A 22,142-nucleotide genomic window follows, 5' to 3' on the forward strand; every position below is an offset into this window, starting at 1 on the left:
CCTCTGCAGATGGGACAATTAACTTTATATGGACAGATAGTTTAGCCAAGTGTCCGCTGCTGTGACCAAAAAAGCACTTCAGTGACAAATGCTGCTACGGCTCTACGGGGGCATACACACAAACATGCATAACTATGCACATATACTCTTCGCATTTTGATTTTGCCATTAATACTTGCATCCTTTAACTTAGCGAGTGAAGATTGGTGAGGAAGACTTCCATGCTTTGGTGATTACAGAGAAGTACCCGGAAGATAACCTGAGCAGAGTAATTGCTTTCATTGGCCTTTTTTCAGGCATACTCAAGCTATTTGAAAATTGAAGCAAGCCAAATGTTGGAGTTGAAGGCCAAGGATTTCATTTAGTCGAGGCTCCACACTTTGGGATTCACTCACTTCAAGTCTTTGTGTCCATGTAATGGCCACAAGACTGACAGCTCTGCCTGCTGCTTTAATTTTTTCAGTGCTGCTTGGTTTCTGTTCCCACAATTTTTTTTTAATGACACTGTTGGGCCTACGAAACCCAGTTGTCGTGATTCGTAGAATTCCCTCAAAACAGATTGAGTGCAGATATGTTGTATATTGTATGCAGATCATATTTGTGGCACTTCCTATTCTTCAACATCAAATTTAACATTTAACAGCCTTTAAAATGGCTATGAACCCATTCGTGCATTCTCAAGAACAAAATGCTTGATTTCAACCACATCATCTCTAATGGCTGCGTTTATGCATATGGAAAATGTTCAGCCCCTATAATATATCTATAATAATCCCTAACTCAGGATCACACAAAAATGTCCCCGTTGAAACATTAAAACAGATTTTTTTAACTTTCCATTTCATCATGAAACCAGACATTCTATTTAATTTGGTTTTCATTCTGGAGTCCTGACTTCAAAATGAACATCCCCTTAGCGTTTTCTATTTCATAAAAAATAATTATGTGAACAAATCGGCATTTCAAGGGGTTACAACCCTGAAGATGAATGTACAGTCGGTATTTATAATCAGGAGTGATGGTGTTTGGAAAAACAAACTCAGTTGAAAGTGGAAAATAATATTAACATTTTCTTTGGAAAACTCAACAGCTATTGGATGGCTTTGTATAAGATGAAATGACATTCAAAGTCCCAGAGGAAGAACCATCCTGACTTTTGCTTTTGTGCCACCTCCAAATGTTTATATTTCTGGATTATTATAGGGGGAAAGCAAGCCTTGAGCTTGGATAGATTGCTGTGAAATTGGGTACAAATATCTATTTGCACTTTTCATCATGATTATGCCTCACGATTTTTTTACGATTCCCTGACGTTTTCATCCAGCTTCCACCGACAGGTCAAACTTTTCCCTCATTCACTGAAACATCTCCCCAACTATAAGATGGATCGGAACAACATGCATCCTAATGTCCGGCTTTTCACATCCCCTCAGTGTGAATTGTCATAACTTTTCACTCTCGCACCACCAGATCAAAACTCCAGTTCGTACAACACTTTGGTTTTTGACCAAATACTAAACTGAGATGTATTAGATGGTAACAATTATACCTGCAAAACATCACCCTGTGAGCATCATGGTTGTGATTGAGTCAGCATTCAGCTCAAAGCACCAAGGTGCGTAAGGGCAGCTTCACAGAGAGCTGGCTTGGCGGAAACCTTTTTTTTCTTTGCAACCTCTTTTGTGGTGACTTTAGCTGAAGCTTGAGAGGCCTTCGGCTCTGTACGTGTTTTCTCTGAGTTCTTGTGAGGCTTTTTCCATTTGCAGATGACAGCTCTCACTGTGATTCAGCACAGCTCCTGTGTTTTTCCTTTTTCTTTTTCATTTTGTCTTCGGGGTTAGGGTTGTCCAAAAAAACCTACTGTGATCATGATATACATAAACCACATGATTGGAAAGTAATGAAGCTGAGGATTGTTGGCGACAGAGCAGGCTGCTGTCTGTTTTTACTCACTATCTGCCCCTTGGCAGTGACTACAATCCAGTCACTGCACATGATATTGTAACAGTAGGAGACTTGGATCAATGAAACAAGTTGGTTTAACTGAAAATCAGATTTTCTGCTTCTCTGTGTACATCAAAGACTTCAATTAGACATCATTTAAGCCCGGCATGCTCACCAGGGTTAATTTTAATTAAGTTGAACTAATCATATTAGTCTGGCCCCAGTGCTGCCGTGTAGCTTTCACCGCGGTGAGACTTGTGGAGAGGTTTTGAGAAAGGTCACGACAATGAAAGTCGCAGGTTTCATAATCAGCAGAGTCTGCGTGATGTTGTTGGTCTTGTTCCTGTAACAGTCAAAGGTGACATGTATTCATTTAACCTGTTTGCTTTTGGGGGGTTTTTCTCTCTAGAATAAGCTTTGTAGGAAGGAAGTACTGAAAATTTGAGGTTATTAGGATGTGGTCTGTGTGGGCTTTAAAGAGTGATGGAATGGTGAGTCTTGTGTCAATGCAACAGTACACTTTGGTATGGTATATTTTGCAATAGCAACCCTAAGCCCGCTTTTCGGCTCCTGTCAGTTCTGCAACCATTTTCTCTTCTGCTTGCAAAGCAAACGTCTGCAGTTGTCATACTTTATGTCCAACAGGGGGCGGAATAACTGCGATTTTGGACATAGATGGATAGGTATGAAGGTATGTAGGTAGATAGATAGATAAATAAATAGATAGACAGATAGATCTTACAAAAAAATATCATTCATGTCAGAAGTGACTTGTATTTTTTTTTTTTTAATGATCGGTCATATAGAACTGTTTCATAATTCTTTTATAACCACTGGCTGAACATGTTTCCAAGGTACATGGTTCCATGAGTGTATATGAAATGTTATTTTCCTCCAAGTCTGTTATCATGGCAGATCACGGACCTATAGACCATTTTCTATAAATCATATATATTTAGTCTGTTCTAACCTTTTCTATTCTCTGCTGGTACGGAAATCTGAGCGTACGGGCCAAAAACTCTCTGTCAAAAATAGTACAGATTAGTAGCAAAATTCTCGGTGCCCAGCAAAATAACCTCACTGACCTGTACAATAGACAGCTGATTCAAAAAGCTAAACCCATACTGTCAGTCAGTGTTCACCCTCTTCACTCAGAGTTTCAGCTGCTCCCCTCCGGTTCCTGCTTCAGATTTCCCGCAGTCAAGAGCAACAGGTACAAACACCCATTCATACCAACTGCCATCTCACTCCTGATCTCATGTCTGGTCAGGGCTGCAGGTGGTGATGGTATGCTCGGGTGGTGCTGAAATTGACAATGCATACATTTTCATAAGGAATTTCTGCCCCCTTAGCTATTTATTAGTTTGATTTTTATCTCTGTGGTATTTCTTCGTGTTTGTATATGGCGCATTAATGCGCTTACTATTTCAGTGCCCCACTTCAAGTGGATCTCCTTTGTTGTCTTTTGTTGTGTCGCCTGTCTAATCGTCTTGCGTGTATTGTCTTGCTGCACCACAAATCTTCCCTTGGGGACGATGTCAATAAAGTTGAAGTAGTCTGGCTACTAAGCTTCATGTGAGCTTGCCCAAGAGGCTGTTGCATGGGCACCCATACATTCCCATGAGTCAGATCTGCGTTAAAGAGCCTTACCAGCGGGGACATGAGCATTCAGTCATTATTCCGACGGCACCCGAAGGCAGCAGTGGTGTGTTCACGCCCCCTTGAAAACCCCTCCTCCCGCAGAGCAAATATGTGGGGTATGTGGCATTTGACGATCAGTGTAGTGGAGCTCCGCTGGACCTCACCTGCGTTACAAGGAAAATACGTTAAGGTAATCTCTTTTTTCCTTTCTTCCCCTCACACATTTCACTGAAACTAGATGCCGTATATATATATATATATATATATATATATATATATATATATATATATATATATATTCAGACTGAGGCTAAACAAGTTTAGTGAAAGTTATGGCTTATTCATAATTACATAATTGTGTTATTTTGCCGGTGTTCGCTTTAGTGAATTTTTTTTATTATTTTTTTTGGGGGGGGGGGGGGGGGTTCATTCAGCCACTGGAGAATTCGGATAAAGTGCAGCCGAGTAAGAATGTATTTTTTTTTCACTGCTGTCTGGTTAAAAAAAAACAAAAAAAACAAAGAAACAACCAACCCAAAGTCAAGTTATCAGGCTAACGAGCCACAGGTGCTCCAGAAAAGACGAGGAGCGACGAGGAGCGACGAGGAGACATGCTAGCAACCCAACCCGACTTTGTATTAAGAGTAGAAATGCTATAAAGGTGTAATAAGAACAGGTTTACACCGCTGCGTGTCATTTGTTCAAAACAGAAGTCTACCGTCTGCATGTCCAACTGACGTGTAGTGTTTTACAGCTTTCCGAAATGTGTTTTTTCAAAGCAACACAAGACAGTATGTATGAGAGTAGTTGATAGGTCCCCACTGACAGCCAACTGACGAGGATGTCAAGGGTCAGAGGTCACTGACAACGGTCCTATTGGAAAGATTATGCAACGAAAGCCAGCAAGGGAACAAAAGACTTCATCAATTGGACTTGAAATATCATGGAATGGCAGTTTCATAAGCTTATTAAAAGGCTGTGATGCATTCCAGAGTTTCCACAGTGAGAAATGCTAAGGATTTACTCCATATATATATCTATATATAGATATAGATATATATAGATATATCTATAGATATATATATCTATATATCTATAGATATATATATATATATATATAGATATATATATATATTACAATAACATATTTTCCATTCTAACACTGATTAGTAGTCTATTACTATGCACAAATGTTAGTCTATGTCAATCATTAATACATCAAATCAGCATATTCGTGTCCTAAATCTAAGTAATAATAATAATAATAATAGATTTTATTTATAGAGCACTTTTCATTGCTAAAAGCAATCTCAAAGTGCTACAGAGTAAAAATGAAAATAAAAAATAAAATAGGTTTATTAGTACGTGAAGCTGTTACTCCTGACTGCTGTCGCTGTGAAACTTTCAAGTAGCTGTGGTCTTCCACACAAGGAAACTGAAGGACGTTTGAAAGCGGAGTGCGGTGCTGTACACTTCAGCACCAACGTTCTCATCACACCCAACCCCCCCCCCCCCCCCCCCCCCGCGGGAACTTTAAGGGTAATGTAATGTCAGTGGGTTTTATATTCGAGCCCTGCTCTGCAGTCTCTAATCCAGCAGGGAGGAGGAGCACTTCAGTGACTGACACTGATTAATAATAGTTTATAAAGTGTTTTTTTCTTTTAAATTTCAATCTCCAAAGGTGTGACATCACAGCTGGCCTGCTTTGTGGCGAAACGCAGGAAAGCGGAGCTTCTTAAAAAAAAGTTTAAGTTTAACGAGCGAGTGTGTAATTACAGACAGATGCACAAGGAGTGACCGGGTGCGTCACGTCGCGTGGGCTCGGTCTCATAACAACAAAAGTGACCTCACGCTCATATTTACTCACGTTTATATGTGCATGTGCTTTTACCCCGCGGCCATTGCCTGTTCAGACAACAAGAGCCCCAAGGCACGGCGCTTTCAAACATTCCTCTGGGTATTAGTCTGCGTCCCTGTCATTTGGGCTGACCTCCTTTGTATTGTGCGTTTTGTTTTTGGTTTTTTGTTGGCGTGGTAGTCATGCCGGGGGCAGTGGTTTTCAATTCAAACATGTGCTACTTTAATTAGATACCCAGCGAAACAGGTTCTCAGACCTTGATGCGGATATAACTGTGTGGAGTGAGAAAGTGCTTGCTCAGAACTCCTTTCAACACAAAGTTAATGTGCCTTTGAGCAAGGCATCTACCCCCAGTAGAGCTTATCAGATACCGTGGTTACACCCCTCTTCATTCATATTCACACACCGTTCCACCTGGGGCATCCTCCAGGAACGTGTGTGAATATGAATGAAGACGGGCGTTGCTGAAAACCCTTCATGTTCCATCTATCCTTCCTTGGTGAACTGGACTAAAGACGTTGTTTTGCCCCACATGCTTTCACCGTCTCACATCTTCTCTCTCTCTCTGTCCTGTTAGGACCGCGCAACATGCCGAACTGGGGAGGAGGCAACAAATGCACCAAGTGCTGTGGGACAGTTTACCACGCCGAGGAAGTGCAGTGTGACGGAAAGAGTTTCCACAAAAGCTGTTTCCTCTGCAGTAAGTGTCGCTGTTTGGATGCAGCCGTACTTGTCCCATGAGATTAACTGTGAAAGACAGTGTTTGTGGTTTTAATGCACCATTTAGCCAGTGAACGTCATGCATCGCTGCTTTCAAAGCTCAGACCGCCTGCAAGATCAGTACTTCTTTGTGGTTGTTGTCAGAGGGATTGTTCCACTGAGTTTACCCACAAATAGTGACCTGTGTAAACAGCTGGATAAGGTCTACAGTGGATGATGTCATCAGGGTCAGCTCAATTGGGCTTGGAGACTACACATAACACAGCATTTAGTAGGCATGGGAGGTCTAATGTAGAGACGCTATTAAGATGCATTATCGGAAGTGTAGGAATCAAGCAATGGCCATTGACTTATGGGGACTTAAGATAAATCTCAGCCTCTGCTGCACTCTGACCATTCCTCTGTTAATCTGTCTGTAGGAGCCTAAATGCATTTTTGTTATTTGATGTTTGGATAATTAACATACAATTTAGTTTCATACATAAAATGGGGATTTATATTTATTTAGGGGAAATTGGAAGAAATATTTACAGTATTTACAGGTTGACTTGCTTACAGTTATTAAGTGTTTAGTTCTCAGTTTGTGGTAATCAACAAATTTATGTTGATTTCTCATTTATATTATCTTAATGTAATATTAGGAAGTACGTTATTTTTATTGTGGCTTTATAGTATCTGTTCAACTTTAACTTATCTATGTTGGTGTGGTTACCTGGTCACTTTGTCAGGCAAGCAAAGAGTGGAGCCACAAAGTTTTTGGACCTCTTGCTCTTGCTCTCCCTTTTTCTTGTTTTCTTTTTGTGGAAACCTTTGAGTACAGGACGTTAGTGGATACTTGTCCTGTATTATTATTTTTGGTTTAAAGTAAACATTTCAACTTTACAGAGTGGTCCTGTGGATTTTTCGATGTGGATTGAGACTTATTGAGAATTATTAGTGTCAAAACTATTCATTCATTGGAAACCAGATCAGTTAGATACTGGATCCGTATGTGAACTGATTCTGTATTGGCCAGGTATTTGTGGTGTATAGAGATTGAATGGATATGAGAAGAGTCAAAAGTGTGACCGTTGCCTCCCATGGTTTTTGTCATGTCACACTATTGACAAAAATTTGAAGACTCTTAATGAAGAACAGGTAAAACATCTAAATTCTGCGATTTGAGAGTTGACTGCTGAAACTCTTTTACAAGTCAATCTGTCACGAAAGTCAAAAGGGGGAAATTCATTTGCATTGAAGCTGTTGCCAGTAGTTTTAAGTGTCATATGTTATTGTGAAATCTGCGACGGGCAGATACTGCATCAACCTCCACATATTATTTGTATTTATAATATATTAAAAGGCGTCTATTTGATGTTATGTCCTCGTCTCAGGCTGCCTTGAAAAACAATTTTCCAGAAATGATTGCAGAGGCGAGAGTGAAAGGGAAGAACGTTTGGTGAACTCTGCATCAACTCTCCGCAGCTCATCAATGAGAGCTGGCACTGACATTTCTCTCACTGGTCGACTGTTTTTTTGTTCACACTGCATTATTGTCAGTCTTCTGGATGAGTGGGCGGCATGTCCTGCTCCCGAACCCGTCCTTCAAATGTCAGTTAGGGCGAGGACCTCGCATCGGAGAACAGCATTACACAGACACTTTCATTTAGCCGCTATCAAGACGAGACCAAAGCAATTTGAGCCACAAAAGACGAGTTTATTTTTTCCCTCCTGCGGTTCATTTACAAAGGGCTGCTTTGTCTTTCACTCCCACCGAGGAGATGACGAGCGAGCGGACGTGGTGTCCTTGGCTTCCCCTTCACTGTTGTCTCCAGTTTCTTTGTTTGACATCGTCTGACCTTTTCAGTTCTGTGTGAAAGACAGGAATGAAACTTCAATTGAATTGGAAATAGGTGCGCCAAATACTCAGAAAACAACTGCAAACAATGGAGGTTGAGGTAATATGAGTGTTTAGGAGCCATATGATTGGAAGTATAGAACTCTTCTAAAAAGTTTGGGCCATGGGATCAGAGAGAGGTGAGTGGAGACATCCAGTCGTCTGAAATATTAACCCCCGTGTCAGATGGAGTCAGAAGAATTCAGCAAGTGTGCAGTCATGACCAGCTGCAGATTGTTAGTTTTTGTTTTTTTTCCCAGACAATGCATTTGTTATAGTTAGCACAAACCTGCTTTAAGTGGGTTTTCTAACAGGAACTGTATTCTGCTGGCCATTCAACTTTCAAAAATCCAATGCAGGTGGCAGGAAAACCAGTTCGGATGATAAAAATCTGGATAAAGAAACTGCAGTCCCACCACGCTGAATCCCTTTTCCCTCTGCATATTAATATTTTTCTTACTCTTTAGGCCTAAACTATGTGACCATGCAGTTGGAGCAAAAGGGATGTGATAAAGAAATCCCAAAGGCTTGTGAAAAAAAAACCCTTAGAGGAAAAAACTGTCAAAACAGTTGAAACACTGAAAGTCAAAAATGTCATTTTTTTATGGTGGATTTCTTGATGAAAAAAAATTTGTGCAATTTCAGGTGAAAGAGGTTTCAGCAGCAAACATATCTGAGAGCAGACACTATTAAAAAAAATAACATTTTGGCAACTTTCTGATCACTGGAAGACACTGCATGTCTTTGTTACCTGACAGTGTAACCGCAACGCCCTCTGTGTGTGCGTGTGTGTGTGTGTGTGCGTGTGTGTGTGTGTGTGTGTGTGTGTGTGTGTCCGTGTGTCCACAGTGGTCTGCAGGAAGGGCTTAGACAGCACCACGCTGGCTATTCATGACCAGGAGATTTACTGCAAGTCGTGCTACGGCAAGAAGTACGGCCCCAAAGGCTACGGTTACGGACAGGGGGCGGGAACACTCAACATGGACCGAGGAGAGCGGCTGGGAATCAAACCTGAAGAGTAAGCCGGGACGATTTTTTTTGGAGTGTGTTTCGAGAATGCGAAACGATTGTGTACCGTACCAAAGGTGCACCAATGTACCGGATGCTGTGTGGGAGTGTCGTACAGTAATGATCACAGATATATGCTGTTGCTCAGAGCTGTGTTGTAAGATGTAGCTACTGTCTGACAGTGCTTCAAACATGTATTCACGTCTCTGAACGTGGAATATGTGTGTCCCCAAAACATAAACTTTAAACAAAACAAAACATTTGATTAAAATGCAATATGACAAACGTGAAGTCAGTCGAGTTTTCAGACATGAACTCTGTAAAATCTCTGGGAAAAACTAGGTGCAGACATTTTGTCTGGCGTTCAAACATAAAGAACGCAGCAGGAGATCATTTCTGGATTATTCGGGCGAGGGGTGGCGCCTGTTTAGAGCGCCCACTCATTCCCTGTGAATCCGGAGATTTTCCTGCTGTATTCTCACATGGTCATTTTCCAGAGAAATGCATTTGGGGGTTGGCAGGAAAAGCTGCGTTCTCACATACAGCCCCTCTGAAAACGTTCTGGAAAATGTTCGGACTTAAAGGGTCAGTAAGTGATTTCAAAGAAAGACACAAAGCAAAAAGCAAAATCTGCGAGTATTTCCTCGCGGTCCGCTGGTTGTCAGTTATGTGTGTGCGCGGGGAAAAAAAATCTGGGTTTTCGGCTCAGCCCTGGCTCTTTAAATCGAAAACAAAACAGATGGCTCGGGTCGCGCCACAACAACATGCGTCGATACGTTAAGAGACCTGCTAGCGGGTGGCGCTGCACTCCCAGCCCGAGCAGGAAAATCACAACAACAACAAAAAGAGAAGTAAGCTTTCCCAAGCCCTTTGCCCACATCTTAACCACCACAACTAAACGCTAACCCCAACCATAATCCTACCCTGAACTTGATTATTACCTGAACCCTTACACCAAGTCTTAACCCTCAAATAATAAAGTAAATCACGTCACAGTAAACTTGTAACAGGGTTTTGTAAGGATTACCAGATGGGAGCATCAAGTATAAATAAAAAGGCTACAATAATGTCAATAATAAAAGATTATTACTTTATCGATGCTCACACACTAGTCAGATGTCAGTTAAAGTCGAGATCAGCAGTCCTGCCGATGCAGTAGGACGTTTCAGATACACGAGGCTCGAGTCCTCCAGTATAAAGGTGTCAAACCTTTTATTCCCGCTTCCCATTGCCCACCACAAAGCTCTGAGAGAAGGAAGAAAGCTTGACGGGAATATTGGCAGTCCGCCTCCCCATCAAATCCAGCTCGGCCGCAGCCGTTCCCAGCTGGAGAAGTCAAAGAGGAAACTCAAAGAGTAATGATCTGAAAGTTTTAATACATGATCTCATAGCAGCTTCCAGGCTGCTGTTTTTCTACACCTAGTGTGCAGTTTGACTGCACACTCGGAACCCAGAATGTTTATTCCCGCCGCAGACGTCAGGTGGTTGTTGCTATGAAAAAGTTAATTATGTAACCAGCAGGATCCAACTCGCCCTTCTCTCAGTCCTCGGCCACAAAGGGCTTCATTCAGGGACCACCGGGGCTGGCAGTCATCCTCCGATAAGCGCTGCTCCGGGGGCCCCAGGGCGACCTGCTCGCTTTCCCAACACTGGCCAAGGACAGCGAGCGAGTAGATGAGAAGGGTGTGACAGGATTACCTTGTATTTTGTCAATGTTTTAAAAAGAATTCAGGCAATAATCAATGAAGACGTTTGTCTCAGTAGAAACTAATGAAGCACAAGCTAACATTGAACTGACACTGACACAACCAAGGCACAGAGGTGTTCTGTAAATGACATAAGTGTCTTGTCAGTGTTTTCAATGTAGTATTTAATAGTTGAGAGCTGCCAAAATGTAGCTGTTTTTGCAAATTTTTAACTTCTTCGTGCCTTAAAATTTAAAACAATAATTTACTATTGTTTTTGTGTCCCTGCAGAGGCAGGTTAAATTCCAAAATACTAATCTGAGTGTAAGCCTTTTTAAAGTATATAATTGATGAAACAAGTATAGATTGAAGATTTACAGTCCAAGCTAGCTTGCTGGATTAACTATTTATGGGGGAACAAACATACATTTCTTAATTTCTCCCTTTCTCCCCCCCACCGCCCTAGGACACAGACTCACAGACCCACCACCAACCCCAACCCGTCCAAATTCGCCCAGAAGTTCGGAGGCTCAGACAAATGTGGCCGGTGCGGACAATCGGTCTATGCAGCGGAGAAGATCATGGGGGCAGGCAAGGTGGGAGTTTTATCTGAAGCAACTATACTGTTTTAGAATCATCACTTTCATCGAACGTGTGCCACGAGCTGCTACACCCGGTTTCACAATCAACAGCTAAGGCGCTGGGTATTTTCCTCAGGAGATGGTCGAGAACAAATCAGAGCTAAAAGAGAGCGAATATCGTGTAAAAGAGCAGCTGTTTGAGAACTTATTTTACCAAGTGTCAGTGTTGCGTGTACAGCTTGTTTGCACACATTCCCATTACAATTTGCCACAGTCTAAAGGCCTTTACACACGGGGGGCGTGGCAAATAACTTGAAAATGCAACATACTTTCACATTAAAACCATTCATGTTAGCAGCGATGGAAATTTGCAAACACTTTTTAAATTTAAGGTTCCAGTGGATTTGTGCCTTCTCATTCTTGAGAGAGAATGACGGCTTAAACATCGTCCTGTGATGAAGATCTTTCTCCTCACTTGTCAAAAAGAAGAGGGGATTTTGTGTACATCCAATTTTACACACGAGTAAATAACTATAATTGTTAGCTGGCTTTATTTGCATATATATTATATATATTAATATATATTAATAATAATATATATTATATAAGTACACAAAATAAACTGACATGCAAATTAGTTGCACACCAAAAATGCCCCTAGTGTGTGAATGCCTAAGGTTAACACCCTCAAAAAACTAATTTTGTCCAAGATATTTAGAAAAACAGAAAATCAGCAGAGCCAAAGTTTGCTTTTAAATTACTTAATAAGTCAAATATTTTTGATGATTTATTTTGGACTCTTGATCATTTTTTGGTTCATAGTCCATATTCATTTTGCCAGCATGAACTGACAGTAAAGACACAAGGCTGCATTTGCAGAGTGAAAACACTTTGGCAACAACAGAACTGTTGTTAAGCTGCAGTGTGAAGCTAATGGGGTTATAATCAAACTGTGTATTCAACGCAACAGAGCTATCATTACATACTGATTTTAGCATGAGCAGCCCCAACAGAAATCAAACCTCTAACCGGGGCCTATGTTGGTTCGTTGAACGCCACAGGACCACAGTCTATGTCGCAAACCTCAGGGGTGAGACTTCCGTGTGACTGGATTGAACGCATATGTTTTACAGCACCGAGCCACATGCGGGAGGTTTGGTGCTGCCTCTGTTAATTAGAGAACACAAATCTGACTGAAGCCTTTCCATAAAGCTGTGATTGATCGCAAGAGGCTGCGCGGACACCGGGGTGCCGGCAGATGTTGACAAACAGATTTACCACGGGGCTTGCGCCGTAATCCAGACCTGTTGGCACAAGGTTGAATTCTGAACAAGAACTTAGTTTGCTCAGACTAAAAACCTGTCCACAGAGGAGCAAAGATTTGTGTTCCCTCTGAAAAGAATGGGAGTGGACCGTTTCCCCTGGCTGATGGCGTGCGGGTTCACAAACAAGCTGATTTATAGAGGGTGATGTCATTGGGCGGGTAACTGTTAATGTGTTTCCTAATGGGACAATATCTATTTGAAGCTCCGCTCACGGGCTCCAGCATAACCTGTAATTTTCTGCATAATGAAGACATTAAGAAAAGCTCCCCAGCTGTAGGAGAATGAAGTAATTGATCCAAGAAACAATTTTTAAAAAACTGCAAAAACTCTTTTTTTTCAAACTGAGCGAAAGAATTGAAGGTAGATTTAGCTTCAAAGATTGGAGACGGACTTGAACACTCAAATTCTTTCTCTTCATAGCCATGGCACAAGAACTGTTTCCGCTGCGCAAAATGTGGCAAGAGCCTGGAGTCGACCACCCAGACAGAGAAAGACGGAGAAATCTACTGCAAAGGTGAGACGAAAATAAGTTTTGTGGTTTTATGACAGCACGGCAACAGAATGCTTCTGGATTTAACACAGAGCCACAAATATGACAATGTAAAAAACACTGGCAACACAAGAGTGGAATAAATCAACAATGCAACAGTCGTGTAGCGATGCAATTCATCTGATACGTGATCCAGCAGCAACCCAGATTGTCATTTTCAGAAAGGCTGAGTATCAGCCAATGACATGATCACTTCAGTCATACTTGGAGTTTCACACCAGAGAGACCAGAACATTCGATTTCCACCGACACCTGTGGTGGTGGTGGTGCCGTTCATCTGCGTGACCAGAACCAGTAGTGGGGAAAATCCCATCAATGTAATGTAAGATTATATGGATACAAGAAGACGGATGTTGATGTCGGACAACGTGAGCACGGAGCTCATTGATGGACTGATACTCATGTGCTCTTATGAACTGGGAGCGTACTGAAGTCTGAATCAGGCTTTCCTCAAAAAAGAAACTGGGATCAGGTTTGTTTTGACTCTCTGTTCCCAAACCTCAAACTAGAGCCATTAATTGATTAGTTATCGACTATTAAATGAATTGCCAGCTAATTTTATATTCGATTGATTGGTTCAAGTAGTTTTTATGAAGAAAAAAATGATTTCAGCTTCTTAAATGTGAATATTTTCTGGTTTCTTTGCTCCTCTATGACAGTGAACTGAATATCGTTGGTTTGTGGACAAAACAAAACATCATTAAACCTAATCGATTAATCGAGAGAAAATAATCACCAGATGAATCAATAATGAAAATAATGGATATCACAGCCCTGCCTCAAACCTGGAAGAGTGACTGCTCACCAAAAACTCTAAATAAAAAGCTTTAGAGTTTGAAAATGATGGATTGCTAGGAAATGTGTCTCTGGGTGGATTTGGATCGTCCTTCAAGTCGTCTTTTCCTATCTACTATTCCTTGACCTCAGTGGAAAACGTCATGAGGTCAAGGAAAGTTGTAAAGGAGAACTCATAAGACTTAGGAAAAGCCGACAGCGCTGCTCAGAGAATCCGACTCCACTTATGGTTTACTACGTCATCACGTGACGGCAGATGTTATTGACGTGCGTCTGCCATGGTGAAATTTCAATTTTCCGAAGATGGACGACAAAAAACTCAATGCAGAGTCCAGTGTTCCCTATGCTTAAGGAGATAGGAAAGGAAGCATTGAAGCACCTTTCCTAAACATTAAGAGAATCCGAACAGCTCTTATCATGGCTACTGATGAAATACTTCCGGGTCACTCCAACTTGTTACCTGAACAGCTTCAATGTGCCTTGGCATTGATTCTACAAGTCTGTTGAACTGCGTCATGAGATCAGCAAAAATAAAAATTAAAACTGACTTGTGTGACGACCCCATAAAACAACACGCACTGTTGTACTCACTGTTGTCCAGCATGAGGGTTATTTCATGTTTAGGCCTTGTCCCACTCACAGGGCTGCTTCCTGTCCACATTTGCAGTCTGACCTCCACAGTGATTTCTCTCTCTCCTCATCAGCACAATGAGACAGGATGGCTCAGCTACAGAGTGGACACACACAAACACTGATACACACTGGCTGGCACGCACGCACGCACGCACGCACGCACGCACACACACACACACACGAGAGCAGATGGATGTTTGCCGAGAGTCATAATGCGACCTTGTGCTGATGAGCAGGAATGTTGCCTCTCGGTCTCTAAACCCAGAACAGGCCAAACTCCGCCGCTGGCATCAATCAGCGGTTTTGTCTCCGATGACTCGGCGTCCTCTCGGAGACATCCTGACTCTTGCCTGAGCAACAGCTGGTTATTGTTACTCATCTTGAGCATTTTTTCGAAGACAGACCTGTGCTGTCACAGAAAAGTAAAAGTCATTAAGAGAAGGAAAGAAATCCAGGAGTGGTTTGGAGAAGTTCTGCTCTGACCACAACCTGAGCTGTGAGCACATCTCAGACTGAACAAACTGATGGGAGATCAACAGCCAAGTGTTGCAAGACGTTTTGAGTCGGATTAGCACAATTGTATATAATGAAATTAATGACTACTGGTTGTGAACGTAACTTAACTAAAGGGACATCTCAACCAGAGGCTTCCTGCTCCTCTTACCTGGAAAGCTTTTTATCTATCGGTGTAGTGTTTCAATTATTCTACCCTATCATCACACTGGAACTCAGTGGTGATTGGTTTTTGGTTGTTGTTGTTTTTCCACGAGCCAAAATTGAAATTCAACATTTTAAAAACTCAAACAAGCAAGTTTATTCTTTGTGAATTTTCTTCCTTCTCTATGGACACAGCGATCAGACAAGTTCAGTTCAGTCCAAAAAAACAACAAGGACTCAAACAGTGAATCCTTTTCCTTTGCATAAAGCATCACAAACCAGCTGCTTGGTTGTTTTTGAATGTTTCCCTTACAGCGTGTTTTGGAACAGTAAAATCTGCACGTGTCGAAAATCTCTCATTTTAATTCCTTCCTCTTCCTTCTCCACAGCGTGTTACGCCAAGAACTTTGGGCCCAAAGGCTTCGGTTACGGCCAAGGAGCTGGTGCCCTGGTCCACGCTCAGTGACGGAGCTGAGCTGCATGTCACCCTCACACATTCCTCTGTGCTCACCCTTTACTCTCTTCACTCGTTTTTTCTACCCCTGCTGCTGAAATAGTTGCTCGCGACACAAATAAAAACATTAAGAAACCACCCACTTTTCACATTTGACTGTATTTTATTATTAAAGCCATTAAAACTGAACCATGCCCATATGTTTACATCTCAAGCGGAGTTACGGTGATGTCTGAAGGTGGGCAGAGAGGCACTGGAGATGATTATGTGCTTTCATCTTTTTTTTTGTCTTTCGTGATCCCACATGTATGATGAGAGGGTGGGGTGGGGGACAGTACAGGCTGCTGGAAGAACTGGTGAGGGCTGAAATGGCTTTTGAATTTATTTCCATGGATGAGCTGAAGGGGGGTGGGGGGGCATTTACCTTGTGTCACTGAAAAAGGCATTATTAGAACACGAGTGGCTCGTTCCAGGTAGCATGTTCTGCTGATATGAAATCTTAACAGCGGACTCATGATATCAGACATTTTTTTTATAATCATTTTTTTTTAAAGCTCACAAACTGTGGCTGCTGTGTCATCTCTGTAGGGCAGTGACATCAGTGGCCCAGCGCGGCGGTTGGAGTGAAACGTAGACTGATGACACAACTGTCCCCTTCTGATGATGCAAACATGAGTAAACATTAATATAATATAACCTCCCTCTATCCTGAAAACTATTGCATGGTCACATTTCAGCTTTTAGAAAACCAAAAAAAAAAATTAAAAAAAAATTGGCGTCTGCCTTAGTTCTCTAGTGTCTTTGCTTTACAATTTGTACATCCAGTGGTATAACAAACCCAGCAATATATGACGGAAATGATACAAAAAAACACAACCCTTTGAGGATGACTACTGAGTCCACAAGCATGGAACATTCAAATATATTACACACTTGCACAGGAGGGCCCGACTGGAAATTTGCCGACCTGAAAGACGAGGTCCACTAAACACACTGGATTTGAGAGGAAGAAACAAAACAAAACAAAAAAAAACAACAAAAAAAAACAGACAAAATGAAAATAACGCAGAAATGTACTCAGAAATACTTAAAACATTCACTATATACAGATACGTGGCTTGCCGGGCTGTCACCATGGTGATAAGGATGGGGGGGGGGGGTCAGATTGACACTGCAAGAGAGGGGGGGCAGTGAGAGCCCAGCTGTCCCAAGCGTCGTACATGCAGTGGAAATTGAGGGTACTTGGGGGGGTTTAAAATGCCTATAGACAGCAGTGTCAGACATCACTAAAAGCTACAGTCATACACTTGGAGTACAGTCACTTCGTTTTCTTCTTTCCGTTTAGTTGGAAGAAATCCCCCCAAACTCAAAAAAAGGGAAAAAATTCCAGGAGAACCTTCAACTAACACTGACAGAAAGAAAGATATTGTTTATATACAGATGCACATTCTTTACACTTCTGTCCATCCTGCTGCTGCTGCGCCGACCGTGCCGGGGGGTTCTGACCATGTCTGACGGGCCCCTCGTCTTCCTCACTGTAAACAATGGGAGCTTGCTGGGCCCTTCTGTTCAGTAACGGCCAAAAAACAAAAACATAAAATAACTACAAAAAAATATCAGTGCAATGTTTTAGGCAGACAAATGACAAATGAAACAAATAAGACTTTTTACAGCTTCTTGAAAAAAACACACGGAATGAACCTTTTTTTTTTTTAAATGTAAAACTCATCCGTATTCCGGCTGCACTCTCCACCTCCTTCTCCCGCTCACCTCTGCTGTTAATAAATACACTTGCTGTACCTTGCCGTCGAGTGTTGGTTCCTTTTCAAATCTTCGGGGCTACCACGCTGAACAGCCACAGGTACTTCTTTTAATAGTTTTTTTTTTCTCATAAAAACCTACTCCGCTAAAATGATGTGAAATGTAAAAACGATGGCGCTAGAGGATAGTTACTTTATCTATAAATAGTTTTAAAATAAATATACCTGTATCACATTGTCTGTAGGATATCTTCTGTCACTTTACAGCGATCTGCAGCTGGAGGAGTCCCAATTCCAACGTGAAATCCTGCTTGAATACTGCACGACAACTGTTTCCAGATTATTTATGAGCAAGATAATAATAATAGTAATAATTTAAAAAAAAAAATCTCCTAAGACTTCGTCTTCGGCGGCTGCAGCTTTACCCGAGCAGATGAGAAGTGGGACTCCTCCAGCGGCTCCATGTGTAACCCAACACTTTCCTCTGATAAGTTCAACAATGTTGGCAAAATCCTCATCAGCTCCACACATAAATCGTCACGGTGCAAAATCAAGACCTTTAAAAAGACATTCCCTTATCTCTATCGTACTTAGAAACAAATTCATTGTTTAAAAAAAAAGAGAAACAAGAAAAAACACAACAACTTTACTTTAGCTTCCACAGCCACCATAGTTAATTATGACAGGAAGTGTGGGGTTTCCTGAACCGATCAAAAACAGAGAGTACACACGGGGCACATCAACAGGGACACCATAAATAAGGGTATAAAGGGGGAAGGGGGGGCGGGGGGGGACACGATACTGCCACTTCAGGGCGCTGCTCTCTCTGCAGTGCCGCGTCTCCGGTACGAACAGAAGGTTGTTTTTTTTCATTTTGTAATTCCTGGTGGTCCATCAGCTCCCCCTCCCCTCCGTTCGTGCCTGGCAGCATCACACCGTCCAAAGGGCCTTCGGGAGAGGGGGCGAGGTGGAGGGGGTTGGATAGCGGTGAAGGTACAGTAATAAAGTCTGATGTTGTAGAATAGTAGTAGTAGTAGTTATAGTAGTAGAGGTGGGGGTGGGGGGAGGGGGTGTGGCTGTGGTGTTGCCCTGTAACAGCATGCGAGTCCTGGCTGATTTCTTTTTTTCCTTTGCTTTCCTCAAAGTGTTTTGGTCGGTGAGGGAGAGATGGTTCCGAAAAAAAAATAAAAATAGCAAGCGCTCCCGTGTACAGCATCGCTCCGATATGAACGCAAGTGTGTATCCTTCTATACTATTCTTACACCCAGCCACAATCAACTCCCTCCTGCCCCCTCCCTTCCTCCCTCCCTCCCTTCCTCGTCCTCCTCCACTTCCTCCCCTCACACAAGCTGGTAGCCCGAGCCAGACGTCTGGTCGTATTCTATTGTGTACTGCGTGGTCCAGTCCACCGCCACGGGCCGGATCAGACCACAGCAGCGGATCTCGAAGAAATCGATGAGGTTCCGGATGCAGCCGTGGCTGGAGAGAGAGAGAGAGAGAGGGGGAAATATAGATTTATAGATGTCGTTTCCTATAGGTTTTACCATATATGTATTTGTTAACATCTACATGAGGACCTCACACAAAATTCGCAAAAAAGAGCAATCAGGATAATAAATCATGAGTATCATGCGCACGCTGATCATCTGTTTATGAATTTGCAATCGGTGAAATGTATGGACATTCTTGTCAAATTTTAAAACTGCACAATTTATGTTTAAAGTAAAACTAAATGGTTTACCAGACAACATACGAAAAATGTTTAAGGTCGGGGGGTCGGGGGGTACTGGGGGGGTACCAACTGAGAGGTACATTTATGTTAAAACAAGAACATGTAACATGTAAGAAGTACAGTTTGTGGGGTGACATTGTGGAATGTATGCAGTATACATAAATGGAGTTTATATATACATATATTAGCTTTTTTCTGTAATAATATGATATTGTAAAGTTGGGGCAGGATTAGATAAGCACTATGCTTCTACCTGCTCCTTCTGGAACACATCCTTGTTTTGTTCTTTGATGGAATCTGAGGGATTTATTCGTTTGTGTTTCACCTTTGTGTTTTTATCAATTTTTTTTGTTATTGTTGATTGTCCGGGATATATATATATATATATATATATATATATATATATATATATATATTACAATTTTACAAATATATTCATCATTAACAGTTCAAAGACTGTGCAAAGTCATTCAGTCAAGTGAACAGAAATGTTAGATCTTTTTTAAGGACCATTCCAGTATAAAACTTAATGCATAATTTGGATGTAAACACGTACACACTGTAGTCACGTGGGTATGTGAAGTGAAAATTCTTGTGTAGCGAAACATCGTCCAAAGTTCAGACAAGATCCTCTAACATCAATGTAATATGCTCACTTTTATGAAATACAGCAAAAACCCTTTGGAGGAAAACCTCACATATTAAATGAGTGATGTGACTGTTTGGGCTACAGCTGCAACAGTTAATCGATTGGTAATCGATTACTCTGTTCAAGTAGTTTTTATGAAAAAAAAAAAAATAATTCTCTGATTTAAGCTTCTTAAACGTGACTATTTTGTGGTTTCTTTCCTCCTCTATGACAGTAAACTAAATATATTTGGTGTGTGAAACCCCCCCCCAATCATCTTGGGATTTGGGAAACACGGACGACATTTTTCACAATTATATGGCATTTTATGGACCAAACAACTAATCGATTAATCAATTATGAAAAAAATCGTTAGTTGCAGCCCTACTTTGGGCTGTTATCTAGAGGACGGGTCAGGATCTGGACACTGAGAATCATCCGTGGTGTCTGTCTTTAAGGGAATGGCTCACCCGAAATCCAAATATCAAATATAATCTGCACAACAAGATATCGTCACTGGGACCATTTCCTTTTTCTGTTTTTCCTTTTCCACTTTGTTGCCAGTAAGGGTCACGGCTGTTAAACATTTTTTTTTTTTTTTTTTTTTTTTTTTTTTTTTTAGAATCGGCATTGGTTTGATAACACGGGCACTAAATGAGAACATGTGTTAGTGTTATTAATGAAGCCCTGCCGAGATCTGGACTCTCAGCTCCTTGTAGCTCACAAAAAACAAGAGGATCATTTACTTGAATGGGCTTTCGATGGACGTGGCGGTGACTTTAAAGTGCTTGTATCTCCGAGCGTTCATCCTCTCGTTGGTGGTGATTCCCAGAGCGGCGATCTGAGAGAGGTGAAAGCCAAGAGAATCTCAGATGGACAGACATAAATATCTACCGACATCCCAAACAGACTAGATTTGTTTAAATCACTCATTTCAGGCAACAAGAATCTGCCTAATGGTAATGTTTTGTTTGAAACGTAATTAAAAAGCAACGATTCAGACCTGGTAGAGTTGACACATGATGAGCACGGCCACCCACATGAAGTGGAAAATGCTGTTGAGGAACATCCAGAACATCCAGGGGGAGCAGGAGGCGATCTGCGTCAGGTAGAGCCAGAAGCCGTCCTTCGCATAACTGGTGGCACAGTGGATCCTCCAGTCTGAGGGCGAAGCCAAGAGGTTAGTGGAGGAACAGGAAGGTTTAAGTGTGGAACTTTATCTTAACAATTAATAAAATACAATGTTGGGGGTTTTTTTTCCACTCACAGGAGATGCAGCCATATATCATCCAGCAGATCATGCAGAGCAGGAAGAACAGATAACCCATGAAGTAGCGGTGATTCCCACTTCCTGGAGAGGAAATGGAAGAAACATGACATTTAGCCTTCGACACAAAGACAAGTTTTCTTCCAATCCAGGAGTCACCGGGCGAGTTGGTGAATTCCTGGGGAACGCTTCTTTTGTCTTAAAGTTCGCTTCGTCTAAAATCTATATTCCGCATTCGGACGAAAAGTGTGCAGACAGTCTTGTTATGGATGAGGACATGAGAGTCGACAGCAGTGTGAGTGGCTCTGTGAGGCTGCACAGTGGAGCTTAAGCGAAACCCTAACACGCTAATGTTAAGAAAGTTTACCACGCAAATTTGTTTGCTCGTCCTTTTAGTTTAGCCTGGGTGCGGTCGAATTGTCAAATTGGCGTAGGAAGATTCCTAAATCTTGAGGTGACCTGGAAGTATTTCATCAGCAGCCATGATAAGAGCTGTTCAGATTCTCTACATGCTTAGGAATAATGCTACAATGCTTTCTTTCCTATCTCCTTAAGCATAGGATACACTGGACCATCCTACGCAAAAAGAAAGGAGAAATAAACGCCCCACAAATCATTGCGGCAGCGATATTTGACGTGACGTGACATGTACGAATGTAAACGATTCAATCCTAAGTAGAAGTAGAAAAGTATCAATATGACCCAGGAGAGACGCGCGTCATCATGTGAGTTATGTCACGCGGTGACAATACACATTGAAGAATGCTGATGGAGCCGCTGCGTTTTTTTTTTCTTCGAAAATTTGTAGCTTCACCAGGGCTTTTCCTCAGTCCGATGAGTCCTCCTTTACACCTTTCCTTGACCTTGTGACGTCTTCCGCTGAGGTCAAGGAATAGTAGATAGGAATAGTTGAAAGGAAGGACAATTCGACCTCGCCCCTAGTGTCAGTCTGGAGCTCAGGAAGGAAAGATGGACCAGGAGCCACTCGGCTAGCTTAGCATGGCTAACTAGAATTACCCACAATGCGG

General features: G+C 41.8%; 2 protein-coding genes across 2 annotated transcripts in view; one reads left to right on the forward strand and one right to left on the reverse strand.

The window, feature by feature from the left end:
* The first annotated feature begins 3,638 nt into the window (after positions 1–3,638).
* Positions 3,639–15,865, forward strand: csrp2 (cysteine and glycine-rich protein 2). The gene is made up of 6 exons (XM_035620992.2): positions 3,639–3,775; positions 6,021–6,143; positions 8,889–9,057; positions 11,199–11,328; positions 13,059–13,152; positions 15,663–15,865. Exons 2-6 carry the CDS (start codon positions 6,032–6,034, stop codon positions 15,737–15,739), a joined length of 582 nt encoding a protein of 193 aa, XP_035476885.1. The 5' UTR covers positions 3,639–3,775; positions 6,021–6,031; the 3' UTR covers positions 15,740–15,865.
* Positions 15,866–15,870: 5 nt separating this feature from the next.
* The window catches only part of zdhhc17 (zinc finger DHHC-type palmitoyltransferase 17), a 37,983-nt gene continuing 31,711 nt past the window's right edge, over positions 15,871–22,142 (reverse strand). Inside the window, exons 15-18 of the mRNA XM_035620982.2 lie at positions 21,115–21,198; positions 20,851–21,008; positions 20,594–20,688; positions 15,871–18,966 (exon numbers count right to left, since the gene is read on the reverse strand). Of these exons, the coding sequence (XP_035476875.1) occupies positions 18,828–18,966; positions 20,594–20,688; positions 20,851–21,008; positions 21,115–21,198 (476 nt within the window). The 3' untranslated portion in view covers positions 15,871–18,827. The remainder of the gene's footprint in view (positions 18,967–20,593; positions 20,689–20,850; positions 21,009–21,114; positions 21,199–22,142) is intronic.

This window comes from Scophthalmus maximus, chromosome 12, assembly GCF_022379125.1.
Source record: "Scophthalmus maximus strain ysfricsl-2021 chromosome 12, ASM2237912v1, whole genome shotgun sequence".
In the NCBI taxonomy this organism is placed as follows: Eukaryota; Metazoa; Chordata; class Actinopteri; order Pleuronectiformes; family Scophthalmidae; genus Scophthalmus; species Scophthalmus maximus.

Bases quoted from the DNA above. Each gene is read 5' to 3' on its own strand.
- csrp2 (XM_035620992.2), top strand. From the start codon at position 6,032: ATGCCGAACTGGGGAGGAGGCAACAAATGCACCAAGTGCTGTGGGACA. The intron at 6,144-8,888 runs GTAAGTGTCGCT...GTGTGTCCACAG, and splicing joins CAAAAGCTGTTTCCTCTGCA to TGGTCTGCAGGAAGGGCTTA. The intron at 13,153-15,662 runs GTGAGACGAAAA...CCTTCTCCACAG, and splicing joins CGGAGAAATCTACTGCAAAG to CGTGTTACGCCAAGAACTTT.